This window comes from Canis aureus, chromosome 24 (genome assembly GCF_053574225.1).
Source record: "Canis aureus isolate CA01 chromosome 24, VMU_Caureus_v.1.0, whole genome shotgun sequence".
NCBI classification, from domain to species: Eukaryota; Metazoa; Chordata; class Mammalia; order Carnivora; family Canidae; genus Canis; species Canis aureus.
Genome location: NC_135634.1, coordinates 35,632,624 through 35,654,250, shown reverse-complemented (window position 1 = coordinate 35,654,250; position 21,627 = coordinate 35,632,624). Strand labels below are relative to the sequence as shown.

General features: G+C 54.8%; 1 protein-coding gene across 3 annotated transcripts; it reads right to left on the bottom strand.

The window, feature by feature from the left end:
• Positions 1-301: 301 nt before the first annotated feature.
• On the bottom strand, positions 302-5,691 carry EGR3 (early growth response 3). Of its 3 annotated transcripts, none has more exons than XM_077868854.1 (2): positions 5,363-5,691; positions 302-4,046 (listed from the first exon to the last, which is right to left on the bottom strand). In XM_077868854.1, exons 1-2 carry the CDS (start codon positions 5,514-5,516, stop codon positions 3,037-3,039), a joined length of 1,164 nt encoding a protein of 387 aa, XP_077724980.1. In that variant the 5' UTR covers positions 5,517-5,691; the 3' UTR covers positions 302-3,036. The 3 variants fall into 3 exon arrangements, with proteins under 3 accessions (XP_077724980.1, XP_077724979.1, XP_077724981.1); XM_077868853.1 differs by lacking the exon at positions 5,363-5,691 and adding an exon at positions 5,064-5,309; XM_077868855.1 differs by lacking the exon at positions 5,363-5,691 and adding an exon at positions 4,867-5,021.
• Between the last annotated feature and the right edge of the window lie 15,936 nt (positions 5,692-21,627).

The following is a 21,627-nucleotide window of genomic DNA, read 5'->3' as shown; positions in this document are numbered from 1 at the left end:
CATCTCTCTGGCAGTTTGAGAGTCTCAGCAGTATGGAGGAAGAATTCTATTCTGTTAGAACCACAGTAAACACTCGACACTGGATTTGAAACACCAGAACCCGCGCAAAATTCTGACCAACTTCTAATAAGGCCAAATTCCATGTTTCACCTTGAGTTTTCAGAGCAAGAACAGCAAAACCTGGCATAAGAACCTATCAAACCAACAAGCAGCCAAAAACAAAACAAGACAAAAAAACAGGCCAAACCAAAACTTTATACTATGAAAACAAGAAATAAAATAAGGAGATTTATAGGCCGGCTGATTGTCAGCAAACACAATATATTTACTGTATTAGCATTTGCTCACAGTGCAAATGGTACAACATTACACCATTTCAATATTTCGGTTTTTAAAAATGCTGTTTTCATTAACTATATTATATTGGCATAACAATGTGACAAAGGAGCAAATGAAATGTTGGTGAAGAATTTCACCTTTTCACAATATCAAGCATATTTTTTTAACCTTAGTATAAGGTACTATAAATCCAAGAAATAAAAACATCCACAAAATATATTACATCTGGTTTGTCTTTTTCTAAGTACTCAACTTTATACAAAAGTCTTTCAAAAAATATCATTCCCCATAGGTTTTCCTGTTTAAAACCTGATTTTTTTCTCTCAGTTCACATAAGTTAGAGTGCATTTTCTTTTGTTGTTTTTTTTTTAAACATGCAGACATATAAAAAATCTGGATAGCACAACCTTTTGGCAACAAAGTTATTTTTCTCTTAGTTTAAGCTTAAATGTCTGAGAACAGTTTTATTAAAACAAAGGAAAACTCAGATTATCATGCAGTGACATGCATAAACCAGAAGGAGCAAGGAAAAAATATTAAAGGATATTTGATTCCTCCTTCCAGCTTTGAAGTGACCAAAATTTTTGTTTTTAATAATCATCACATTATAAAAAGTATTCAGCAAAATACTGTCTCTGCAAAGAAAGATTTTACCCTTCAGCTGAAAAAATATGGGCCCTCCTGGCAAACTTCACCCTCTTCTCTCTCCTACAAAAAGTCCAAGTACCTGGAAATTCACAATCCCCCTGCTCTTTGATTTTTTTCCCTTTCACTAGACTCCTTTTAGTATTATTTATCCACCACCAAAGGAAACAAAAAACAAAAAACAAACCCAAAAAAAAAAAACAAAAAACAAAACAAAACAAAAACCCCCGATGCTTTTTTTCTTAAAAAAAAAAAAAAAAAAAGTGGGAAACGCATAAAGTGACTTTAAAAACAGACATTCTGTAAACTCCAGACCTTTGTTCCTTCTCTCTGGGCAGCTTAGTGACCACAGGAGAAATAACGCTAATAGGGAACAGTACATTCAGTCAAGACTGTGCTGGAAGCTGTGTCAGAGCAACCTTCCCTACTACTCCACTTCAAAAGAGTCACCCCTGTGTGGGGGAAGCGCTAGGGAGGAGGGGGTGCCTGAGAAGAGGTGAGGTAGGGCAGGGAGAAGGTGAGACTGGGCTACGGGGGGGAAAAGATATGCCTCATTCAGAAACATGGATTAATGCAAAAATACCCATATCTTTAAGGAAAATTTGGACAGAGATGTGTGTATATGCAGGTATACCTACATACATACATATGTGTATATATACATACACATACCTATGTAGATATAATCTCATCAGTTAAATTTTTCATAAAAAATAAATCATTTAAAGCTTATATACCTACAAATTCTCTTTATCCCGGTGCACTGCACTGGATAGCCAAGTACCTTAGAAATTTTATTTTACTAGGAGTACATATTGTGTGTGTGTTATATATACATATGCATGTATGCGTGTATATACACATACATGCATACACACACACACACACACACACCACATAGATTTTAATTCTACCTGTTGTGTTGGCCATGACAAAGGATGAAAAATGAGCCTGTTTTCCCATCAATGGCGGGGAAGGAGAAATGGGTACGTGCGAGCAAAAACAGAAAGATGGTGAAATGAGGTGGCTGGTTGAGGCCTGCCTTTCTGGAAGAAGATTTTGAAAGAGATGGGAAAAGGCTTAGAGCGAAGGGAGAGGAGGGGGGAGAAAGGGCCGAGGGCGAACTCAGGAACAGAGATTTTGAAAAGTGGGGCTGAGGAAATAGATCTGTTACAAGGCAGGTTTAGTGATGGCTGCTCCTTCTCCCCGCAGATCAAACTGCCCTGAGGCCTAAGAGGGAAGCGCTCGGAAAAGGAGGGGTGCTGAGGGGCCGAACCCTACACGGCGGTAGCAGCCCCGCGGCGGCGGCATCCGAGGCATTTCTGTAAGAAACATTATTTCCGAGCAGATGGAAGACCGTCTCATCCGGCCACGTGCAGGCCCCCAACCTGGGACATTCCCCCAGCGGCCTGGGGACCCGATGTGGGGAAGAGTTTGGGGTGGACACAGCCCAGTTCAGCTCAAGAGTCTCACACACCCACACACACGCGTGCGCGCGCGCGCACACACACCCACACACACCCACACACATAACACTCACGCGAGCACGCACACTCGCGCGCATCCCCGCACGCAGGCGCGCGTGCGTGCGGCGGGCAGCAAGCTCTGCGCTTTGGTGCGCTCCTTACCCCCTCCCCCTCTCGGGTCTTCGAGGGGGAACCGAGGGAGACGTGGGGGGAGCCGTGAGGTGCTTGGGTCGGGCGAGGCTTGGGCGGGCCCCGCCTTCAGTCCCCCGCAGGTCCTTGGCGCGGCCCAGCGGCCCCTGGATCAAGACGATCCGAACTGAACAAAGCGGGCTAGACGCCACCTTTCCGCCCCCACGCCTTGGTTAAGGGGGGGCAGCGAAGGGAGGGCGCCTCCTGCCCTGGCCCCCGACCGTTGGCCGGTGTGAAAGGGTGGAAACGGGGGACATCGAAGGGGAACAAGGGACCTTACGTCCATGGAGAGGCCAGGGCGCGGCCCCTGCGCCTCCGTAGCTAGCTTTCCCGCTGCTTTCAGGCCAGCAGCTGGGAGACACTGGAGGGGAAAAGTGGGGATCTGGGGGCCCGAGCCTCAGGCGCAGGTGGTGACCACAGGGGCCAGGGATACGGGGGGCGCCGAGGACGCAGAGGGCGCACCCCCCTTCTCCGCCTTCTTCTCCTTTTGCTTGAGGTGGATCTTGGCGTGGCGCTTGCGCTCGTCGCTGCGCGCAAACTTGCGCCCGCAGAACTCGCAGGCAAAGGGCTTCTCGCCCGTATGCGTGCGGATGTGAGTGGTAAGGTGGTCGCTGCGACTGAAGCTCCGCATGCAGATCCGGCACTGGAAGGGCTTGTGGCCCGTGTGGATGCGCAGGTGCCGGGTCAGCTCGTCCGAGCGACTGAAACGGCGGTCGCAGCCCTCCGCCGGGCACGCGTGGGGCCGCTCGTGGAGCGGGGTCTTGCTGGGCCGGTTGGGATACTTGCGGGGCCGGATGGGCTTGAGCGTGAGCGGCGGCTGGGGCAGGCTGCCAAAGCCCGGGTGGATCTGCTTGTCTTTGAACGCCTTGATGGTCTCCAGAGGGGTAATAGGGGGCGGGTTGACCCGGATGGGGTCCATGCCCTGGAAGGGCTTGTGCTCCGGAATGGAGCCCATGTCGTTGGGGTGGTGATATAGGTTGTAGTCAGGAATCATGGGGAAGAGATTGCTGTCCAAGGCCGGCTTGGCCGATTGGTAATCCTGGGGGGAATAGGCGAGCCCGGGGTTGCCCTGGGGGTCGTGGAAAGACACAGGCTCCGAGTAGAGATCACTGCAGTTAGAATAGGGGGGCAGCGCCGGGTACATGGCCTCCACGTCGCCCTGCGGCGGCTGCACCATGCTGGCGGTGGAGGTCTGCGTGCTGAGTGCCCCTGAGGCCGGGGGCACCCCCAAGATGCCGGCGCTCATGAGGCTAATGATGTTGTCCTGACACCAGTTGGAAGGGGAGTCGAAGGCGAACTTTCCCAAGTAGGTCACGGTCTTGTTGCCGGGGGCTGGCTGGAAGGAGCCCGAATAAGAGAGTTCCGGGTTGGGCTTCTCGTTGGTCAGACCGATGTCCATCACATTCTCTGCGGAGAGCGGGGAAGAGAGGGGAGGGGTGAGTGAAGCCGAGCCGGCTCCCGGGCCGGGGCGCCCAGGTCCTTGCCCAGGTGCGGAGGGTGCGGCCGGGTGGAGTGAGCAGCGCACGGGGTAGGAGGAAAGCTGCGCCCCGGCGCAAAGCGGGCGGTGCCGCGCTCCCGGGCGCAACCTGGATACAGCAAAATACTACGGATCGGGGTGTGGAGTGGCTGCTGCACACACACCGCACACGCCGCGCACACACTCACGTATCACACGCACACACACGCGCGCGCGCGAGAAGCATTGTTGTTGTTTCCGAGGTGGGGCGGGCAGGTAGCAGCAGCTACAGGTAGTTTCAGACCCGGAGCGCGCCGGGCTCTCGCTCTCCAGCGCACACAACTCGGCCTCTTCCCCTAGCCCTGTCCGCGCCGGGACGCCGCGCCTTTCCTGCCCCGACGAAGCCCCCCTTGCGCACCGCGCCCGGGTCGCTGACCCGGAGCGCTCCGACGCTTTGTCCTCTGCGCGTAGAGGGGTTCTGACCGCCAAGGGAGCTCTCCCGCCGCCTTCCCGGGCCCCAGCCTTCTCCAGGCCTGGAGGAGCTTTCGGCTCTTGCTGGAGGGGGAAAGCCCAGCCTCAGCTAGCGAGGGTGGAGGGCGGCGGAAAACCGGCCCGTGTCTCCATGGCGGGAGTGGCTCCTCTCCTCCAGCTCCACGGCTGGGGGATCGCCCCCCGAGGCGGCCCCCGCGCCGGTGGACCCCCTCCCTCTCCCCGCCGTCCCCACACCCCCACGGCTTTGCTGAACGCCCCGGAAAGGCAGCGTCGCAGTACCTCTCCCACCGCGGGGACTCCACGCCGCACATGGCTCCATCCCGGGTGGGAGGCTGAGGGAGTAAGGGGGGGAGAGCGCGGGTGAAAGGGACGCTGGGCTCCTCCCGGGAAAGGGGGCGACAGCACCACGCCTTGCGCGCAGCCTGGCGATCGCGCCCCCTAAGTGGAGAACCCCGGAGCCGCTCGCTCGTACCTACCTCCCTCTGGTCGGCGGCTGCCCCCACCCGGGAGAACCGAAGCCTCTACCGTGGCGTCGCCAACCGAGCCTTCCCGATCGGGGAGGGCGGGAGGAGTGGGTGGGAAAAGCAACTCGCCCCCCGGAAAATTTCCAGCGCGCCCCCCATCTCTCCATCCATCCATCCATCTCTCCATCCATCCATCTCTCCATCCAGCCAGCCAGCCAGCCATCTATCCATCCATCGCTAGCTCGTTCCCTCCTCCTCTTCCTCTCTCCCTTTCCTTCCTCGCAGCCTCGCCGCCTCCCCGCCGCCCTTACCTGTAGCCATCTGATTGTAATGGGCTACCGAGTCGCTGCTGCCGGAGAAGAGGTTGAGCGCGCTGGGGATCTCCTCGGGGTACAGATTGTCAGGCAGTTGGTTTAGCAAACTGCTCATGGTCACCGGCAGCTTCTCGGCGAGTTTGCCGGTCATAGCACTCCCGAGCTGCCGCCGCCGCCACCGCCGCCACCGCCGCCGCTCGCTCCTAACGCAGCTTCCAGGCAAGCGGCATCCGAGAGGCGATCCGTGGTGCAGGGGAAAAGCATGCGAGAGGGAAAGTTCGGGGGGAGGGGGAGGGAAGAGGGGAAGGGGTGGGCCAGGGGAGGGGATCTTCTCTTTTTTGGGGTGGGTGGGAGAGAGGGCAAAGGGGGGGTAATCCTCTTGGGTGCCTCAGCTGGTGCCGTAAGAGGCTGGGGGGGGGGCGTGTGCGGGGGGGTGGTGGGGGGCCTGGGCTGGGGGAACCTCGGTCCGAGGGGGTTGGACGCGGCCTCAGTATTGATCTCACAAACAGATGCGCGCCGGCGGCCCCCCCGCCCCCCGATCCGCCACCGCCACCGCCGCCACTGCCGCCGCCGCCGCCTCTGCCGCTGCCGCTGCCGCTGCTACCACCACCACCAGCCCCGCCGCTTCCTAGCAAGCTCACTGCTGCCCAAAAGCTCCCAGCCAGGGAACTCCACCAGCCTATTTATCTGAGCCCCGGGAAAGCTCCGTGACGTAGCTGCCCATATATGGACAGACAAAGCCCAGCCGAAGGGGCGCGACGTCACAATGGAAGCTCCTCACAATGGAACATTAGAAAGCAGGAAGCGGGCCGCAGCCAACATGCGGCGCCCGCAAAGCTCGCAGATCTTAAAAAAATGAGAGAAAGAGAGAAATGAAAGAGACGAAAGAAGGAAAATTCGAGAGGAGAGAGGAAAGAGGGAAGCAACTGAACGCAACGCGTAAAGCGCGCAGCGCGGAGTTGAAAAAGCAATAACCTCCTGTGTGTTTATTTTTGGTCCGCACAACCAGAGCGCGCTTGTGTGGCGGGGGGCAGGGGGCCGGAGTTCTTCGCGAGTGGCCGCCAACAGCCCAAGCAGGGAGAAAGGGAATTGGAAACCCTCGGCGAGGTCCCTTTGCAACCTGCGAACTTCTGGGGAACCCGGAAGGCGTGCGCTCCGACCCCGCTCCCGCCGCTGCCCTCGCGTCTAAGACCCTGCCTGAGCCTGGGGAGAAAGGGAGCGCGTCCCTTCGAGGAGGAGCCCTGCGTGTCAGGGACCGCGGGTCCAGGATCCCCACCCCTCCCTCTGACTCTCCGCCCACACCCCCGCTGCTCCCCGGCCGCTGACCCGGCGCTGACTCCCTGCTGAGCGCAGTGGCCCGGAGCCTCTAGCTGCAGCGCGGCTGCGCGGAGGCGAGCACCCAGCACTTTTGGGGGTCGAGGATGTGCGGTCTGGGTGGTAAGGCAGTAGGACTAAAGTTGAGGGGATAGGGGACGCGTGCACCAAATCCCTGATAATTCCCTAACGGTTCCAAAGCACCCCCTTTGGCCACGGGATGGCAGGAGGGCCCAGCAGGCCCAGGCGCAGTCGCTGTCTGTGGCTGCCTGCGAAGGGCCCGCCACGGAGTTGCAGCAGGAGTGTGCCGAACCCACAGTCTCCGAGCCACCTCCTCTAGTCCCTCCCCTCCCCCTCGCTTCCACAGGGCTGTCCCCATCGCTGCCTGCCGGCGCCCTGCAGTCAGGGGCCTCCCGGTTGCCGACCGGGACGCTGTCACCTCCCGGAGCCTCAGCAGATCCCGGGGGCGGCTGCTGCGTTCCCCGAGGCCTGCTCAGGGAGCGCGCGCGGCCGGGCCGCGGGAGAGCCGGAGCAGAGAAAGGGAGCGTGGGGGAGCGACCCCGAATCACACCGGCACCGGCACCGGCTTGGCGTGGGAGGATTCCCTCCTCGGTGGCCGCGTGGGCGCGGTGAATCCCGCGTCCCCCCCCTTCCCCACGCTGGGGAGTCGGGGTTGGGGGAACGTGCATTTCTCAGGGGGAGTGGGAGTGTTGACAAGGAGGAAGAGAGGATCCCCGGGCCTCACTCCGTGGGAGGGCCACGCGGGCCGGGGACGTGTGGGAGGAACTCCCGAGCTGCACATCGTGGTGGGGGTGGATGACAACCTCGCTCCCCTCCCCTCCGCGCGGCGGAGAACTGGGGGTGGGAGGGTCCGGCCTCCCCCGGATCTTCTCTGGTTCTTGGTAAAGGAGGGATTCCCGCCGCCCGCGAGCCCCCTCACCCCACCCCTGCTGCCGCTCCCGCCAGGCTCCCCACACCTATCCAGGGGAGGCGCTGCGCCCCCGGGCTCTCCTCCGCCCGCGCGGCGCGGGGAGGGAGCGCTCTGCAGCGGTCCCCGGCTCCGGCCGGAATCAGGGCATGCAGCGCCTCCCGCCCCCGGCTCCCTCCCTAGGGGGGCGAGCGGCCGGCCCGGGGGCGTGGGCGGCAGTGTGAGCCCGGCTGGGCGCGGGAGGGGCCCCGGCGGCTGCAGGGAGGGTCGCGGGGCGGCGGGCCAAGCCGGGAAGAGCCATACAAGGAGCGGATCCGGTGACGCGCCGGCCGCGCCCCTTCTCCTCGATTTGGCTGCCGATTCCGGTCCCCGGATTTGCATATTTTGGCATCCAGTGGAAAAGGAAAGAAGAACGGAACCCGCAGCCTTTAAAGGAACCGCACAGACTCTAGCGTCACCTAGGGAGGCGGTCTGGGGGGCGTGAAAAATTAGCCAGCGGCTCTGGCCTCTGGCCGCGGAGCGCCGCAGCCTGGGAGCAGCGGCGAGCGGCGGTGACTAGCGAGGCCCGCCCGCACCTGGCCCCTCCGCGGCGCTTCCTGCGGCGCGGGCACCCGGAGGCGGCGGGGGTCTCGGCGGGTTCCCGCCCGGGGCCAGGGGACGCCGCCGGGGCGGCGCGGCCTTGCGCGAGCGGCAGGCCACGGTAGTGACTGCAGTGGCCTTGTTTCCCCGCGCGAGGCACAGCTCAGCCTTCGGGGGTAGCGGGAAGGAAGCGGGAGACCTCCGGGCGGCCCAGCTCCAGTCCGGAGGACCCTGCCGTGATGCACCCCCTCCCCCTCGGCCCAGACCTCTCCCCAGAAGAGGAGAGTGAGGAGCTGGAAACCCCAGTCCTGTTATATAGGGGCCCGCGTTAGGAAAGGCAGAGGCAGTGGGAGAATTTGGGATCCTTGAAGGCTTCCAGGACCCCCAGAGACTGTGGAGGAGTGTAGCCCCTCCCGAGAGGGGCCCCCAAACACGTTTAGGCTAGCTGCACTTGTTGCATCGAAGAGAGGAGCAAGTAGCAGACCTCCGAGGCCTGCTCCACCGCCTGCTTACTTGTTGGTGAGACTGGATAAGAGGCTTTGGGGGCAAATTGCCTGCCACCTGCTTCCTCCTAGTTTTTGACAAAGAATGGGAGCCTTCAGTTCAATTAAATAAGCATTCATTAAAACTTCAGTGTGACCTGGGGCAAATTTCTGAATTTCTTTCTTAGCCTCAGTTTCCTTATTTGTAAATTGGGATAATAATAGTACTTATGCCTTAGGAAGCTTTAAATGAGATAATCCTCATAGAGTACTTATGCCAGCCCCCTTGAAGGTACCCTGTAAAGGGCAGTTAAATATTTATTTATTTTTTATGATAGTCACAGAGAGAGAGAGAGAGAAGCAGAGACACAGGCAGAGGGAGAAGCAGGCTCCACGCACCAGGAGCCTGATGTGGGACTTGATCCCGGGTCTCCAGGATCACGCCCTGGGCCAAAGGCAGGCGCCAAACCGCTGCGCCACCCAGGGATCCCTAAAGGGCAGTTAATACTGGTCAACTATACTCTCCCCTACTCTACCGGGTATCTTAAGGGTGCGTATAAGTGATGCAGGGAGTACTGAGGGCCAGATATCCCCTATCCATGTGATCATATATACAAGAAGCATTGGGGTTTATTTTTTAGGGGAGAAAGAATGTCCTGTTCGTGCGCCAGGTACCTGCTGGGCACTGTGCCAAGGTTAAAGAAATGTCCTCACTCTGCAGGAGCACCAGCCCCCAGCGCTGGGGGTGACATAAGACAGGGTGCAGAGAAGTTACTCGGTTGCACTTCAAGACGCTGGCACATCCTTCTAGACTTTTTGGAGGGTGGCTCTGGCTCCTGGGGTGAGGTGGGGGACTCATGCCTTTCCGTCCCTCCTCTGCCAGGGAAGGAGTCCTGCCGTGGAAAGGCTGCCTCTGTAAGCAGGGGTCATTCTTGCCTGACTCCTCTTCAGGTAGGAGCCCCCACAGGTGTCCCCTGTTAGCCTGGATGATGGTGGCAGATGGAGGCCAGGGTTCTGTGGCAGGTGGGGACAAGCCTGGGTATGAAGTGGGTGTGGGGTGTTTGGAGTGACTGCTTATAGACTAATACCCTTCTCCCTTCTGGTCGCCAAGCCTTGCATCCAGCAGAGAAAAAAATTTTTCCTCCTTTCCTCCCCCTTCTCTCCTCTCTCTCTCCTGAGCAGGGGCCGAGGGCAATTGTCTCAGGTTTATTGGCGGGCTCAGGTGAGAATGCCAAGGGCCTAATTACCTGAACTCCAAGCCCCGGACTTGTTGGGGAGCGAGTAGGCACTGGTTCAGGGCGTCCTGGGCCTGGAGATGGTGAAAGGCAGGCCCGGCCCCTCTGCACTAGGGCCAAGGCCTCCCAGCCCCTGGTTGCTCTCTCCCACCAAGCCCAGCTCCCTTGCCAGCTGCATTTGTGGGGACATCTGCCACATATGGGGGCAATAGGTACGTTTGTCTTGATGGAAGGCTGAAGGAAGGTGTCCATGTGGCCCTAGGAATTCAGCCCCAAGAGAGGCCAGGTGGTTGCTCTGTCTTGCTCCTTAGTTCTGCAGTCACCTCCAAACTTTAGCTCCCCTTCTGCTAAACATATCCAGTCTTTCTCTGCAATCTTACAACAACCCCCTCCCCCCAATTAATTCAATCTGGGGTGTTAGCAATTATAGCACTGCTCTTCTCAGAGGCAATCTGCATTTTCAAAGAAAATGCTTAGAGAGGGTAGGAAATCACTCAAAGGAATGAAGCCCTGTGCTTAGCATGATCCCTGGAAATGGTAGGTGCTCATTAATACTGGTGGAATGAGGTGACTGTGGGTAGCAGGCCCAGGGACAAGCAGCGGGAGGGCCGGCCTGCAGAGAGTGGGCTCCTCACATCATTCCAGGCACCTGTGTGGGTACAGGGCCCACCCTGGCGGTATTGCTCTGGATTGACACTTGTCTCAATGTAGTTGCTTTCCATCTTGGGGTGCCCCACAGGATGTGCACAGGGGACAGACAGGTCACTGAGGGAATCTCCCTGGCCATCTCTTCCTGGTATTCTAGAGGTCATTGCTATTTGTTCAATGACAACAGCCAGCTGAGGCCAGGTGGGTTTGGCCTAGAAGCTTTTGGAGGGGAAATAGTGTTGGTACCCATGAAGACTTTTGAATGGGGTGCTCCTCCTGAAGCCACAGAAGACGCGGCCATGGGAGCCCCGTGGCCGTACTTCATTGCTTCATTGTCCTCATTCTTCACAACAATCCAGTGAAAAAGTTTTTAGGGCTGCCCCCTTAACATTTTGCTTTTTCAAAAAATGGAAAGTGTCCGAATTGTTCATTGGAGGATACCCAGCCAGGAGGCGGCTGAGCTGCCATTTGAACTCAAGGCCTTGTGACTCCAAGCTACTGCTCTTCATCCCCACCTTTGTCTCCTCATGGCTGCCAGAGAAAGAAATAAGTGGCAGAGCTGGGTAATAGGACAGATAGGTATAGAACTTGTGGAGAAGGTGGTGGGTAGAAGAAACGTTCCTTGGAATGTTGCCTCCCAGCAGCTACTTGGACCCAGTGTGTGGTGGGGGAAGAGCCCCTGCCCAGGGGACAGTTGGAGGCTACCCACTCAGGGGGGTGGGGGTGGGTGGGCAGCGTTTTAGCAGGGCTCTCAGTAGGTGGAATGGTCACTGTGCCTCTGAGCTCAGGTCCCATGACCATGTCACATCAGCCATGTACTTCCATTTTATTTTATTTTATTTTATTTTATTTTATTTTATTTTATTTTATTTTATTTTATTTTATTATTTTATTTTTATTTTATTTTATTTTTTAAAAAAGATTTTATTTATTTATTCATGAGAGACACACAGAGAGAGAGGCAGAGACATAGGCAGAGCGAGAAGCAGGCTCCCCACAAGGAGCCCGATGTGGGATTTGATCCTGGATCCTGGGATCACGCCCTGAATGAAGACAGATGCTCAACCGCTGAGCCACCCAAGGGTCCCCCTTCTTCCATTTTAAACACCTGCTTGTGCCCCAATTCAAAGTAACTCTTTATAATCATGTTGAATCGGGATCGTTTCTGATCACACTTCCAGCAATTTGGGGGCAGGTCTGGTGACCAAAAGGGAGAAAGTCTTGTTAAAAAGTGACATTTGCTGGGGAAGGGCCCCCAAGTGGTCCTGGAGCCCCCTCCTTAGACACAAGTCCAAGGCTGTGAGTAACTGCCATAGGGACAGAGAAGCTGAGAGTTTAGGGCCCGGCCAGGCTGGAGCAGGGAAGGAAGGCAGGTCTTGGGTTAGAAGGTGAGACTTGGAAAGAGGTTGCTGGTTGGGTAAGTGGAGAGTAGAATCAGGAGTTCTGCGTTCTACTGTGAATTATCTATAGGACTTTGAACCAGGCTCTCTTGTTCCTGGGCTTCTGGTAGGAACCAGACCAGACAATCCACCTCTAAGTTCTTCCCAGGCCTGTTAATCCACTGTTTCAGGATTCCACTGTAGAAAGGGTTAGGAGGAGACGCGTTAGTGTTCCCAATAGAGGTGGGTGTTCTGTAAAGCTTGGTCTGGGATCCTCGTGGAGAAGGAGGCATGGGTCAGGAGATGAGGCCTTACAATAGGAACTTTGCTGTGCTAGCTTAGGCGTTCATGGAAGGTAAGTAGAGTCATGTGCTCAGAAGGCCCGACATTGCCCCTGGGGGCCACTGTGGGACAGCCCCCTTCTCAACTGGGAGGGATAGTATATCTGCAGAAAGGACTCTTGGGGGATGGGGCTTTTTGAAAAGAGGAAATTTGTCATCTGAAATGAACCAGAAAATGTGTGTGAGGGGACAGTGGGGGAGGCACTCAGCAGGAACAAAAAGAGTGAGAGAGAGAGAAATGGAGAGAGAGATGGGAACTGGTTTTCCCTTGCTGCTCTCTGCACAGCCAGCCTCTTGCAGGGGTGCAGACTTCACCCATGGGATCTAAGGGGCTGGCAGATTCCTCTTCTCCCAGCCGTGTAAGAGACACCTGTGAGAAACCAGAGAGCTGTGGTTGAGATCCTTGTCCCTTACCAGTTCCTTGGCTCAGGACCCTTGTCAGCCTCAAACAAGGGGGCCCTTTGCCTCATTCATCAAGGTGAGGAGTTGGAGACAGACTTTTGTATTCTTTTTGGCTGTTCTGTGTGGTCAAAAATCTGGGATCTGGGGAAAAGCAGTTAATGACTCTTTGGGGCCTAAGACATGTTAGGATCCTCTTTCCCCAAGATGGCTTAGGTAGGGCTTCCTAACCTTTGTCATGCCTTAGCTCTCCTAGAAAATGAAACTCTATTTACAGCTCCTGAGGTAAAGGACGGACGCTGCCCCAGGACCTGTCCCATCACCCTGAGGGTTGGGGGAACTAGCTGGCTGGAACCCACTGGAAGTCTGCCCATCAGTTTTACTGCTGGCATGAGCCTCCCTGATAGGTCTTGGGGCACAATGTACAAAGGATAAAGGGCATGATATCTCTCTCTCAGTTACTGCAGAATTATTTGAGCTGTTCAGAATTGTTTACCCTAAGATCACCCAGAAAGTTACTGGAAGACAAGAGAATGGTGTCCAAGCTCCTGGAGGGGAGGCACTGAGTCTTATTCCTCTTTGTCTCCCAAGCACTAGCCCTGGGCCAGTCCCATTGGGTGCTCTCCTTGTTGGCCCAATTCAAGGGCCCACCTTGGTGATTCTGACCCGTGGTCTATTTGAGGAACAGCCTGACCCACTTGGATTTTTCTACCTGGTCCCTTCATTTCTACCTCCCAGCCATCCCACTGCAGGATGGGGTACCCCTTGTCTACCAAAATTCAATTTTGTCAGGGGTACTTCTAGGTCTGGGACTTAGCCTCTCTTGCTTCAATATGGCAAACATCTAGGAAGCCCTTCCTGTGTACTCTGTGGAGGGAAGTGAACTTGAGACTGGGCTCCTGCTCTCTGTCAGGGAGCAGCCAGCTTACGGGGAATGTGGAATGAGGCTGTGTTAGGAGCAACCCTGCACAAGACATGCTATAGGTTTCGAGGGGGCACAGTTCAGAGGTGGAAGGACTGCCATAGGCTTGCAGGAGACACCTGTCCAGGAAGACGGGAAGGCCCCATTGGGAGGGAGGGCTTGATTAAGGCCCTGAGGAGGGCTGAGACCCATAGTGTGGGGTTGGGGGAGGGGGGACGACACAGACAGGAGGGGAGGGAGAGGGGAAGGGGATTCTGTGCCAAGAGCTATGATTTTCCCCCCTTATATTTAAAAATTTTGTTTATTTGAGAGAGAGAGAGAGAGAGAGAGAGAACACTAGCAGGATGAGGGACAGAGGAGAGGGAGAAGCAGACTCCCCACTGAGCAGGATGCCTGAAGCAGAATTCGATCCCAGGACCTTGAGATCATGACCTGAGCTGAAGGCAGACCCCTAACTGACTGAGCCACCCAGGTTCATTTTCATGTCAACTTTCTTTTTTTCATCTTTGGAATGGAACCCATTAGCATTGTCTTTCCGGGACTTCTCTCTCAAAATGCCCACTAGGCCTGATCATGGTTTGTTGTGTAGATGAATGAGGAACCCTAGAGGGGAGAGAAGGAACCAGTACTGAGCCTGGACATGCTGGATCCCATCAGACATGTGACACTGACTAGGATGTAAGCTCCAGAAAGGCAAAGGCTTGGGTCTGTGACACTCACTGCTATATCCCTAGTGAGAACCTGGCTTATGGGGGTGCTCCATACCTATTCGTTGGAGAATGATGTGCCAGGATTCTTTTGGGCCATTCCGGATGTTATTAGCAGAAACAGGAAATGGGGCTAACTCCAGGCATGAAATCCAGGAGAAAGAAGGAGCTTGAGGAGTCCAAGGCAACATGGATCCCAGGTTGGGGGCGGGGTAGGATTAATCATACATAAACTCAAGTGGTAATAGCCCCGTTAATTGAGTCGTAATGATCCTTGGCATTTTTCATCTTCAAAGTCAGGAACAAACTGTAATTAATACTCCAGCCACCCGGGGGCAGGGTGGGGGGTGGCGTGGAGAATCTTGAGCTGCTGCTGCTACTCAGTCCAGGAAACTGAGGCACTGGTGGTGAAACGGGTTAGCAGAGTGGATACAAAGCCCATAATAAGGGCCCGGAATCTTCAGAGTGCCTTGAGCATATCGCAGGGTGGCCCTTCCCAAACCCAGGCAGCCGGGGAGCTGAGATCACAAATGGTGGGGGGGGGGGGGGCATTGGGAGACACCAGGGACAGAGAAAGGAGGCTTGGCCACTGGCCTGGCTAAGGGTGGCAGTATGGGGAGTCAGGAGTGCTGGTGGCCTGGCCCATGAGAGTGGGCCTGGGCCCAGGATGAGCCCAGAGGCGGCGCTGGAGTGGCGGGCAGAGCAGGAAGGGGACCCGGGAGTCTTTGGCGCCCAATGGCAGGCAGGCTCGGGGCGTATTCAGCGTGAGTCACCAGCAGCTTCGAAATGCCTCCCAGTTTCCTCATCGCAGTCTGGCCGCCCCGAGCCCGGAGGGAGTTTTTCATTAAGGTGATTACCCTGCTGTCATTAAAGGCCGGTAAATATCACCCAGGGACGGAGTTGCAGGCCGCCTCTGAACTGCAGCCCGGGTTCACAGCCCCCCTCCCTCCCCAGCCGGAGCCGCACCACTGGCCCTCTGCGGCCACCAGTTCGAATCCTCCTCCATATCCAGGGGCCAGGGGCCCGCGGCCTGCGAGTCCCCAAATGCCAAACCGCCATCCTGTTGGCCCAGCACCTTGCACCCACTGTGCTGTGGCATTTTCTCTTGGATTGCGATGTCTTTGAGGGACATCAGGTCAGTTCATCCTTTGGTTCAGCCCCTACTTACTCAGGAAAGCCTCTCCTATGATAGCCCCCTCCCAGGGGACCAGGGGATAAGCAGACACCACTTCTAGGTTGCCATCATCCCTCTTACCTTTTTACATTTATTTGTGGAATCCTTGGATACATGTCACCTCCCACCTTTCACATGTTTCAGAAGGGGCAGGAACCACTACTGATTTTGTATTGTTTACCTTTTGTGTCCTCCTCCCAGCCCACGTTCTTACCACCTGTCCCCAGGGTCTGGTGTCTAGCAGGCCTCTTCTGAATTAACAAGTCCCCATGAGGCAACAGAACTGTTTGATGGCTACGCCTCTGCCCAATTGTTGTCAACATAGGACAGTGATCTCTTGTGCACCTACTGTGTCAGGCATTGAGATTGGGGCAGGGATGAAAACTTGGAAGTCCTTGCTGTGGAGAGACGCAAGGCCTCGTGAGTGTTCAGGGTGGGGATGGGCAATCCGTAAATCTATAGGAGGTGGTGATGTGAAGAAAAAGAAAGAGAAGGGGAGAGTGTTGGAGAGTGCATGTTGAGATCCTGTTTTATGTAGTAATTCTTCCCTTCTTTGCATTTTGGAGCCAGTGCCACCGACATTAAAGTACGGAATCAGAATATGTGGGTCTGTGCTGTAGTCCAGCTCATTTATTGTCTGCTCTTTGAAAAGTTCTGTTTAGGCTCGATCTTAGTTTAAAGCAAATTACATCAGGGGTGCCTGGCTGGCTCAGTCGGAAGAGCACGTGACTCTTGATCTCAGGGTTGTGAGTTTGAGCCCCATGCCGGGTGTAGAGATGACTTAAATAAATAAATAAAGTTAAAAAAAATTACATCAAAGTCCACTAAGGAAGATGACGTCTCTGAAGGCAAAGTCACCTGTGACTGGTGTCAGCCCCTCTCCCCCGGGTCAGCTTTGCTGCCTGCCACCAGGTGGCCTGAGATAAAATTCTGATGGCTCAGGAGGACGCAGGTGGTTCAGAAGCCTCAAGGGGGAGGGATGGCAGTGGGCCAAGGGTGACTGTGGCTGTGGGTACCCTGGCCCTGAATCTCAGAGCTCCACTCCCCTCTCGCAGAGCCATCTCTCAGATTGGCGAGAGAGCTTCTTCTAGACCCCAAACGAAAGAAAAAGTCGCCGCAATGGAAACTCGAACTAACCCTCCCTTCTTGCCCCACTTCCCTCCCGCGGTCACACTTCCGGCAGTCACCACAAGGTATTTTAGGTTCGAAAACAAAGCGTCAGATCTATTTGAGCAACTTTTTTTCCATTGGAGTAGAAGCCCAGGGGCCTGTGGCCACCCTGGGCTCGGCCACTTCCCCAGGGAACTGACGCGTTTCCCCTTCTCTGCTGGGGACCAATTTAGCAGTTCAGGCTGGCCACTTTTAGCTTCTCCTTTCCTTGGCCTGGCAGCCAGCTAAGGGCCCAGAGGCAGGGCCACTGGGAGGATGGGTGTGTGTGTCTGGGTCCTTCTTTCTGGACTCCAGGGGAAGGCCTGTTCCCCTCCTCTGCCAGAACCTCCCTTTTACTCCCATCTGACCTCCCTAAGTATGCGTGGGCACATGTGCATGCATGTACACACACACACACACACACACACACACACACAGACAATGCTGATAGCTACTGCCCCAAATCTATTTGCTGCATCAGGAGACTGCAAAGTGAGATCAGGGCTAGGCCCTGTCTGGTTCTCACTCTACTCCAAGGGATGGTGTGTGTGTCTGTGTCACCGATGGGTTGGTGTGTATGTAGGTTGTGAACAAAGTGGGCATGCATATATGGAGACTGCAAGTGCATGCAAATCCTATGTTCACAACTGTCCAGGCTGAACAATGCATGTACACACAGCTTGTATGGATGTCTAGAAAGAGCTTGGCAGAGTTGAAACCCTGGAGTGTCTAGCGGGTGCGTACACCATGTGATTTTGTGTGGGCTGGTGTATTTACAGTATGTGTGTGCAGGATGCGTATAGTAGAGGTGTGTGTAAGTGTGCGCACGCACGTTTGTATATGTGTGGATGGGCTGGTCTGGTTCTAAGGATGTAGGGGGAGGAAGACAGGAGAGCTCTGGACAATGGTGACCCGTATCCTCATGGGCAAATGCACACAAGGTCCATCTATGGACTGGGGTTTGAGGGTAGGTTAGTGACCTACAGGTGTGAGCATGTACCAGAGGGACAATGGCTAGGGACTGGCCGGTTTGTCTTCATGTGTGCCTTTCAGCTTTACTTCAGGACCCTCACAGGTCTATTGGGCCTCTCCATAGGCCGCCTCATCTTCCCCTGGCTGCAGTGCCCCCCCTACCCGCCGCTTCTCCTACTTGTTAGCCTATCTTCCTGCCTCCAGTGCTGAGAGCCTTAGGTCTCCCAGTCACACGGCTCCTGAGGGACACCTTCCGGAGGGCAAGGACTTGTTAGGTTTCTTTTGTAGTTTCTTCCATTCTTTGCATACAACAGAGACTCCATCAATGCTGGCTTCAGCCACAGTGTGTCTGTAAAGGATGCGCTTCTTTATGGTGACTTGAAAGTGCATGCTTAGCTTCCTTATGGACTTCAGGGCAAATTTCTCTCTCTCTCTGTGTGTGTGTGTGTGTGTGAGAGAGAGAGAGAGAGAGAGTGAGTGTGCAAGCATGTGAATATGTTCATGTGTATGCATGAAGGTAAGTATTGTGAGTATATATGTGAGTGAGAGTGTGTGAGCTTGTATGGGGGAGTGAAGGTGAGTAGTGTGAGTGAAGGTGTGGGAGCACGTGAGAGGGTGAATGTGTAGGGGTGTGGGTGTGGGTAGATGCTGTCTGGACTCCTGGATGTTTACCCTTGGGTCCAGGCCCTGGAGGAAGCCCACTCAGCCTGCCTTTCTGACAAGCTCAACCCCTTTCCAAGTGACTTCTGGCAGTGGGCCGAACTCCAGCTCAAGAGGAATCAAGGGGATGCTTTCAGGTCCTGCTCTCATTTGGGGCATGTTGAAAGGCTCTGCACTTCTACCCCCCCCACCCCATCTGGGTGCAGACCCAGATGCTCCTCCACTAGGCTCCCTGAATGGCTTTCCTTTAGCCTGGATCTGGGGAGGATGAGCTCTGTTGCTGGTTGTTGCTTCAGGGAACAGTTTCTCCTGAAACCCCAAGGTCTGCTGTTCCCCACATCTGCAAACCTCTTAGTTTGGCTCTCCTGGTAGGGTTTTCTGCAGCCAAATGCACTTGGCTCCTTTTAATTCTCAATCCCAAGGTTCTACCCTGTTCTGGGGGCTTTTTTCTCCCCTATTCCCATCCCTACCCAGTCAAATGGACAGTGGTAGAGGCTTTCTCTACCATTTCCCAAAATAAGCACATAAAGTTGGAGAATATTCAAGTAGAGGGGTCCTCGGAGAACACCCATCTAGAGCTATTTTATAGAGGCTCAGAGAGGGCAGCTGACTCGTCGAGGCTCACACAGCAGTGAATGGCACTAGACTCAGTCCTCCCCTCCCGGCCAAGCAGTCCTCCTACTTACGTCAGACCAGATGGCCATCCCTTTTTTCCCTCTATTTCCTTCTTTCTCTGCCTCTTTCTCTTCCTTTCCTTTTTTGTTGAACTATTTCCTTTTTTCCCTTTGAAATGTTCTCTCTGTGCTAAGCAGGACGGCTGGCATTTGGTGACACCAAAGTGGCACTCGGAGCCAAGACCTCTGTCCTGGCACAGTTCTCCTTAGTCTTTTCCAAAGGCTTTTCTCTTTCCTGGTTCCTCTTCCCCCAGGATGCTCAGGGGGACCCCGTCTTCCCCTCTCCCTGAGCCAGCCTATTCAGCTCCTGTTTCTCCTTCCAAGTACTGAGGAGGCAGATGGGAACCCGTAAGGAACTGGCTCCTCTCTGTAACCTTAGTTTCCTGGTCTCGAAAATGGAGCGAGGGTCTCTGAGGGGGAAACGTGAGCATCTGTGTATGTGTGTGTGCATGCGGGCATGTGGTGTGTGTGTGTGTGTGTGTGTGTGTGTGTGTGTGTGCATGCATGCCTCATGTGTTCCCCGGCAGCTGGGGGGGGGGGGGGGAGGCGGGGGAGAATGGGAAAGTTAATTAGCACCAGGATGAAAGGTGCCGTGGGATAATTACAGGTAATATCAAGATGGTCGGGAGGGTGGGGCAAAAGGCCCCTAGACCTCTGGTGGGGGTGGAGGGGATGGGGGGCAGCCCCTAGCCCCACTCCTGCAAAGTACATCAGACACCTGGAGAGGCGGGGTGGGAGGGGTGGGAAGGAGCATTCTGAGTGAAGGGTCTTTGTCTTTACAGGGAAATGCTTGTTAGTTGCTAAGGAACTGGGCTCTCTTCCCTGATCCAAGCCTCCCAATGTTTTGCTGAGCTTGGGAGGGGGATGCCGGGCTGGGGCTTGAGGATCCCTTGGCTGCCAGCCCTTTTCCTGGGGCCTCTGAGACTCTGATGGGGTTTTTGGGGAGGACTCTCATCCAGGGAGGGTGGCTCTTTCCTACTACCCGTAGCCACACTGCTTGCTCCAGCCCAGGGCCCAGGTGGGGAGCAAAGCAGGTGAGGTGGAGGCAGGGAAGGAGAGGAAAACATGCATTTACTGAACAGCCTGCATGCCAAGCACTGCGCCTGGGTGCCTTGTTTGCTCTCTCATCTAACTGGAGCAAGAGATCTTCAAGGAAGGCATTTATTTCCATGCTTTTCTTGTTATACGGTTTTTTTTTTTTTTTTTTTGCATTTGAAACACAAGTCCAGTACATTTGAGGAAGTTGCCTGAGGTCACAGGGCTATCTATGGTAGAGATTCTATGTGAATTTGGCTCTGCTCAGTAAGAAAAGTTGTGCTTTTTAAAACTACACCGCTTAATGCATCCACCAGGCTCGCTATCTAGCCCATGGCTGTTCAGCTGGAACCTGAACCCACTACCACCACCCCCACCATCACCATCGTCACCGTCATCAGGAAGTCTTCCCATATGGCTTTCTTTCCCTTCTCCTCCACTTCTCTTCCTTCCTTGAGAGCAGCTGTCACACAGGTGAGGTTCCTGGGGAAAGGGGTGATTCCACACATTGAGGGTGGTAAAGCGTTGGGCAAGTGGGGTAGGGGGATGGGCCAGGCTGTTGCCGTGTGTGTCCAGGCGTTGGCCCTTCCCACAAATCACACTTGATCTAGAATAGCTGAAGCTAGGGGAAGGGCAGATGCTGGGTGAGACTCCCCTTAAATTCTTCTGGAACTTCCAGCCTTCCTTCTCAGCCCACCTGGCTTCTGAATAAATAGAAGTTCTGGCCTTTATTTTATGTAGCCCACAGGGAGGAAAATAAGAGTACTGTTTTCTCTCTGCATAGGGAGAGTGACAGGCCCAGGTTCACAGCAGACACCATCATTACTAGTTCTGGAGCAGGGAGTAGGTCCCTTAACTTCTTGGGAATGACAGTTTCCTCATCTATACAGTGAGAATAGCAACACTGACATTATCAGGTTGTTGGGAGGGTGGAATGAGAGGATCTGCATGGAGGCCGGGAAGCTGGGCAGGAGTGGGTTACATGAGATACCACTTGTTAGGCGTCTGGCACGGCGCCTGGTGTGCAGAAAGTGCTCAACAAATATTATCTGATAACGATGATGATGATGATAGTGTCAGCTCTCCGATCCCTGCAAAGGGCTTGCTACATGTTTCCTATCTGCTTTGTTAGAGATTTCTCAGGGATCTACATGCTCATTTTGTTTCTCCCTGGAGGAGGCAGTCCAAAGAAAAGGGGCAAGAGGCCTAAAGTCTTGTGCAGACAGAGAGCAGAGTCCAGGGTGGGTTTCCCCAGGAGTCCCTGGCCCTCTTGGTTCCCTTTCCTGGCGCTGGACCTCCTTCTCTGTGGCTTTCAGGACCGTCTGGCAGGGCTGGCTTCAGCCTCAAGCCTGGGCCAGCTTTGTTCTTTTTTCACATTTTGGGGCCAGAAGGGTGGGGGTCTCTCCCGCAGCTGAACTCAAAGCCCAAAACACAAGGAGAAAAGAAAAGGGGGGGGGGAGGAAGGAAAGCAAGCCGATAATTTCCTCGAAGGATAAACATCCGATTTTTTTTCCTCACCCAAAATAAACATGCTAGCCACAAGGAATTAAAAGCAGAAGAGGGGAGGATGTGTCTCGATTTGGGGCTGCTCTAGTAAGCTGACCTGCTATTTATCCCGGCCTTGGGCACCAACCGGAGCTGCCAATTACACTCTGGGCCTGGTG